This window comes from Eimeria maxima, genomic scaffold, assembly GCF_000499605.1.
Source record: "Eimeria maxima Weybridge genomic scaffold, Emw_scaff195, whole genome shotgun sequence".
NCBI classification, from domain to species: domain Eukaryota; phylum Apicomplexa; class Conoidasida; order Eucoccidiorida; family Eimeriidae; genus Eimeria; species Eimeria maxima.
In genome coordinates this window covers 621-5,620 of record NW_013563632.1, presented here as the reverse complement: position 1 = coordinate 5,620, position 5,000 = coordinate 621, and the positions used below count along the sequence as shown (strand labels likewise).

At 49.1% G+C, this 5,000-nt stretch overlaps 2 protein-coding genes across 2 annotated transcripts in view; one reads left to right on the top strand and one right to left on the bottom strand.

Moving 5' to 3' along the window:
* EMWEY_00020950 (hypothetical protein, conserved) overlaps window positions 1-1,182 on the top strand; it is a gene marked incomplete at both ends in the record, with an annotated part of 5,260 nt that extends 4,078 nt beyond the window's left edge. The window contains 2 exons of the mRNA XM_013477814.1: window positions 1-131; window positions 360-1,182. The exon at window positions 1-131 is cut by the window's left edge and continues 99 nt beyond it. Coding sequence (XP_013333268.1) covers window positions 1-131; window positions 360-1,182 — 954 coding nt within the window. The remainder of the gene's footprint in view (window positions 132-359) is intronic.
* A 663-nt stretch (window positions 1,183-1,845) lies between these two features.
* Window positions 1,846-3,854, bottom strand: EMWEY_00020940 (hypothetical protein, conserved; the record flags this gene model as incomplete). Its single annotated transcript, XM_013477813.1, has 5 exons — window positions 1,846-1,900; window positions 2,053-2,104; window positions 2,239-2,320; window positions 2,556-2,653; window positions 3,179-3,854. 5 exons carry the CDS (start codon window positions 3,852-3,854, stop codon window positions 1,846-1,848), a joined length of 963 nt encoding a protein of 320 aa, XP_013333267.1.
* Between the last annotated feature and the right edge of the window lie 1,146 nt (window positions 3,855-5,000).

Sequence of the window (5,000 nt, the reverse complement as noted above, 5' to 3'; positions counted from 1 at the left end):
GCAGCAGCAGCAGAAGCAGAGGAAGCAGAATTAGCCTACCTAGTAGGAAGTATTTCCTCTACTATTGGTGTTCTTCCTGCTGCAGTACAACTCTGTGCTGTAACTAATGATAAAAGGCTTATTGCATTCAAGTAAGGGTTTAGGGTTTAGGGCTTAGGGTTTAGGGTTTAGGGTTTAGGGTTTAGGGTTTGATGGTGTGTGTGTATATATATAAATATATTCCTGCTGCGTTTTTCTTCCCAAGATATTTATTCTATCTCTAAGCAGATGATTCTCCCCCTGACAATTAGTGTTTAGTGTTGAGTGTTTAGGGTTTAGGGTTTAGGGTTTAGGGTTTAGGGTTTAGGGTTTATGTACAGAGTAGACTCTCTACAGTACGAAGATGCAGTGATTGGCGCTGCTTCTTGGCGACGTTTTCTTCTTAATGTTGCCTCCCCTATTCATAAGACAATAGATGTTGATTTAGCTGCTCCTCCTGCTATAACCAAGCAGCAGCAGCAGCAGCAGCAGCAGCAGCAGCAGCAGCAGCAGCAAGTGCAGCAGGAGGAGGAGGCGGAGGAGGAAGAGGAGGAGGAGGAGGAGGAGGAGGAGGAGGAGCAGCAGCAGCAGCAGCGGGTGCTGCAGCAGGATGATGTATTGGTGGATTTCTTTAGAGCAGCAGCAGCAGGTATAAATAAAGAATTGTCTCCTTTATGGTCATTAAGCAGCAGCAGCAGCAGCAGCAGCTGGAGGAAGAAAAAGGAGACAGATAATAAGGAGATAAATAAATATAAAAAAGATAAGCAACAGCAAACACCATCATGGGCTTGGCTGCTGCTAGGCCTCTGCAGCATATTGATTGTTGCTGTTGCTGCTATTACTGCTGTTCTTGCTTACCAGCTGCTGCAGCAGCGTGCTGCAGCAAAAGCTAAAGCAGCAGCAGCAGCAGCAACTGCAGCAGCTGCAGCAGCAGCTGCAGCAGCAGTAGCAGAAAACAGAACGAACTCCCCAGACGACTCCTTCGAACCGCCAACACCACCAGCGGCAGCAGCAGCAGCAACAGCAGCAGCAGCAGCAGCAACAGCAGCAGCAGCAAGACCAGAGGCAGTCCTCAGCAGCAATCCACAACATGCTACACATATGTGCAGCAGCAGCAGCACACAAGCAGCAGAACTTGTGGGGCCACCAAGAAAACACCCGTAATGCAGCAGCAGCAGCAGCAGCAGCAGTGGCGGCAGCAACAGTAGCAGCTGCAGCAACAGCAGCGGCAGCAACAGTAGCGGCAGCAACAGTAGCAGCTGCAGCAACAGCAGCAGCAGCACAAACTACCCTCGTCTCCGAGTAAGCAAAAGGAGACAAACGTACAGCTACAGGGAGACACCCGACTCTCTGCTGCTTGGCTACCTAGCAGCTAGCTAGCTAGCTAGCTAGCTAGCATATATGTTCGTACCTAGCTAGCTAGTTAGCTAGCTAGTTATCATCCATCTGCGTAGCTAGCTGGCTAGCTAGCCAGCTAGCTAGCTACACGTATGTCTAGCCTAGCTAGCTAAACACTTCGTCAGCAGCAGCAGCAGCACAACGAGATGCAACGTTGCAGTCTGCTGCTGTTTGCTGTCTTGACAGTTTAAATCCAACTACCCACTAAACCCTAAACCCTAAACCCTAAACCCTAAAAAGCCTAAACCCTAAACCCTAAACCCTAAACCCTAGGAGACAAAAAAGACTAAAGGCACTCATAAGAGGCCAATTCAATTCCCTCGAAAAACAAACAGGCGGAACGTTGGTAGCAGCAGCAGCAGCAGCAGCAGCTGCTGCTGCTGCTGTTCTTGTTGTTGCTGCAGTTGCTGCTCCTGCTGCTGTTAATGGTCACAGCAGCTGGCCAAAGTCTGCCACTGCCGTCAGCTCCGCAACCTTCACCTTGCTGCAGCAACAACAGCAGCAGCAGCAGCAGAAGACACAACTCTAATTGCCGGTTTGCTGCAGCAGAAACAGCAGCAGTACAACGAAATGCAACAGCAGCAGCAGCAGCAGCAGCAACAGCAGCAGCAGCAGCAGCAGCAGCAAAAGGCTCACCTCTCGTTAGTAAATGTGTAGATATCTCCTTTGCGCAGCAAGACCTCATCATCTGCAGCAAAACACAGAGACGCAGCAGCAACACAACCATCTGCTGCTGCTGCTGCTGTTGCTGTTTCCTCTCTTGTTCCTCCTCCTGCTGCTGCTGCTGCTGCTGCTGTTGCTGCTGTTGCTGCTGCTGCTTACGAGGTCTGCAATGGAAGGTTTGTGAAGCATCGCCACAATGAAGACGCAATCGACGATCTTCGCAATTTATTACAAAGCAGAGCTGAGCAGCAGCAGCAGCAGCAGCAGCAGCAGCAGCAGCAGCAGCAGCAGCAACAGCAGCAGCAGCAGCAACAGCAGCACAGGTAGCAGAGAATCTTCGTAAGGACGCCAAAAGGAGACAAAAAGGAGACAAAAAAAGGAGACAAAAAAAGGAGACAAAAAAAAGGAGACAAAAAAAAAGGAGAAAAATAAGGAGACAAAAAAAAGGAGATAAAAAAAGGAGACAAACAACTTACTAGTCTATCTGCTTCTGCCCTCGCGGGACCAAAAGAGGCGCCAGGGTTTAGTAGAAGACGACCAATAGAACTATTTAAACCCCCTGTCTCTAAACGAGCTGCGTATACACCCCAAAACCCTAAACCCTAAACCCTAAACCCTAAACCCTAATTTTTTTTCTAAAAAAAAAGAATAAACCCTAAATTATCTCTTAATTATTATTAAGTCTATAAACAATCACTAATCGTTAAATTATCCCTTCTTTACTAGACCCTAAACCCTAAACCCTAAACCCTAAACCCTACCGCATGTAACTCCTTTGGCGACGTTATCTTTTTGTGCTTTTGCTTCTGCCTCTAACTGACGAGGAGATATAACAGCAGATACCCCAAATAAATAAATAAATAAATAAATAAATAAATAAATAAATAAATAAATAAATAAATAAATAAATAAATAAACAAATAAATAAATAAATAAAATAAAATAATAAAAAGAATTAAATACACTGGAGGAGGAGGAAAATATATTATAGGATATAGGCTGATTTATTTTAGGGTTTAGGGTTTAGGGTTTAGGGTTTTTATTGTCTAGGGTTTATAAGGTAGCAAAAAAAAAAAAAAAATCATGTATAGCCCCTTACTTTTGCTGTTGCTGCTGCTGCTGCTGCTGTTGCTGCTGCTGCTGCTGTTGTTGCTGTTGGGCGCCAATGCACTGTCAAGGGTTCGTACTGCAGCAGCACCCTCACGCCGCGATCCACTCCTGCTGCTGCTGCTGCTGCTGCTGCTGCTGCTGTTGCTGCTGCTGCTGCTTGTCCTGCTGCTTTTCTTTTCAGGCGCTCGCTTGGCTGCAGCAACAATCTTGGTGCTGCTGCTGCTGCTGCTGCTGCTAGCCTTGAATTTTTTTGCTGCACTTTCGCCTCCTTCTCGTTGCTTCTGCTGCTGCTTCTGCTGCTGCCTTTGTTGCTGCTGCTGCTGCTCTCCTTCCTTTTCATCCTCTGTACTGTTATGTGGCGAAGGTTCGTCATGTTGCTGCCGTTGTTGCTGCTGCTGCTGTTTCTGCTGCTGCTGCTGTTGCTGCCGTTGACGGTTAGATGTGGGTAAAGAAGAGGCAGAGGAAGCAGGCGCAGGAACAGCAGCAGCTGCAGCAGCAACAGCATTCATTTGTTGCTGCAGCAATGATGTGCTGCTGCTGCTGCTGCTGCTGCTGCTGCTGCCCTTAATAGGAGAAGGTACCTCTGCCCCCTTAAATGCTGCTGATAAGAAAGCAGCACTACGAGGGCGAAAGCCCAATAGAGGAATAACAGGACGACCTGCCATCTTGCTGCTGCTGCTGCTGCTGCTGCTGTTGCTGCTGTTGCTGCTGCTGCTGCTGTAGCTGTTGTTGTTGCTGCTGCAGTCAATGCTGCTGCAGATGGTGATCGGGCTGCTGTAGTTGATGCAGTCGATGCTGCTGCTGCTGCTGCTGCTGCTGAGACTGCTGGTGCTGTAGTCGATGCAGGTGCTGCTGCTGCTGCTGCTGCTGAGACTGCTGGTGCTGTAGTCGATGCAGGTGCTGCTGCTGCTGCTGCAGTTGTTGGTAGCGTTCCTGCTGCTGCTGCAGTTGTTGTTGCTGCTGCTAGTGATAAAATTAGTGCTGCTGTTACTGAAATTGGTGCTGCAGCAATTGCTGCTGCTGCTGCTGCTGTCCTAATTGCTGCAGCTGCTTCAGCTGCTGCAGCTGCTGCCTCTTGACTAGCTGTTGCTGCCTTTCGTGAGGCTGCTGTTGCTGCAACAGCTGCAGCAGCAGCAGCTGCTGCTGCAGTATTTGTTGCCGCGAGCTTCTTGGAAGTTTGTTGCTGCTGCTGTTGCTGCTGTTGCTGCTGCTGTGTCTTTGTGTGTCTGCTGGAGGTACGTACACACGACTGTTGCTCCAGCTACTGCAGCTGCCCAGGAGCAGCAACAGCAGCAGCAGCAGCTGCAGCAGCAGCAACAAGTGTCTGGGCCGCCGACGATGGTGAGACAGGATCGTAGGGATCAGCAGCAGCAAGAGCTGCAGCAGCTAGTGCTGCTGCTGCTGCTGCAAGGCTGCAACAACAGCAGCAGCAGCAGCAGCTAGGGAAGTAGTTGGTCACTGGGTGTAAAGGAACAATAGCTGAGTGCAGCGGGAAACAGGCGAGACGTTCCTTGTTGCTGCAGCAGCAGCAGCAGTTAACAGCAGCAGCAGCAGCAGCAGTTAACTGCAGCAGCAGCAGCAAATGAGGCCGTAGAGGAGGAAGAAGCAAAAAAGAATATTTTGTTTGTCTTTATACCTATGCGATTAATTATATTTTATTTATATATATAATAGGACATTGCTGTTATTGTTGCTGCAGCAGCAGCAGCAGCAGCAGCAGCAGCAGCGGCAGCAGTATTAGTAGTAGTAGTAGTAGTAGCCTTGGCGGCTGCTGTAGCTGCGGCGGGGAGGCCCCCCTGCGGCTGGACGAC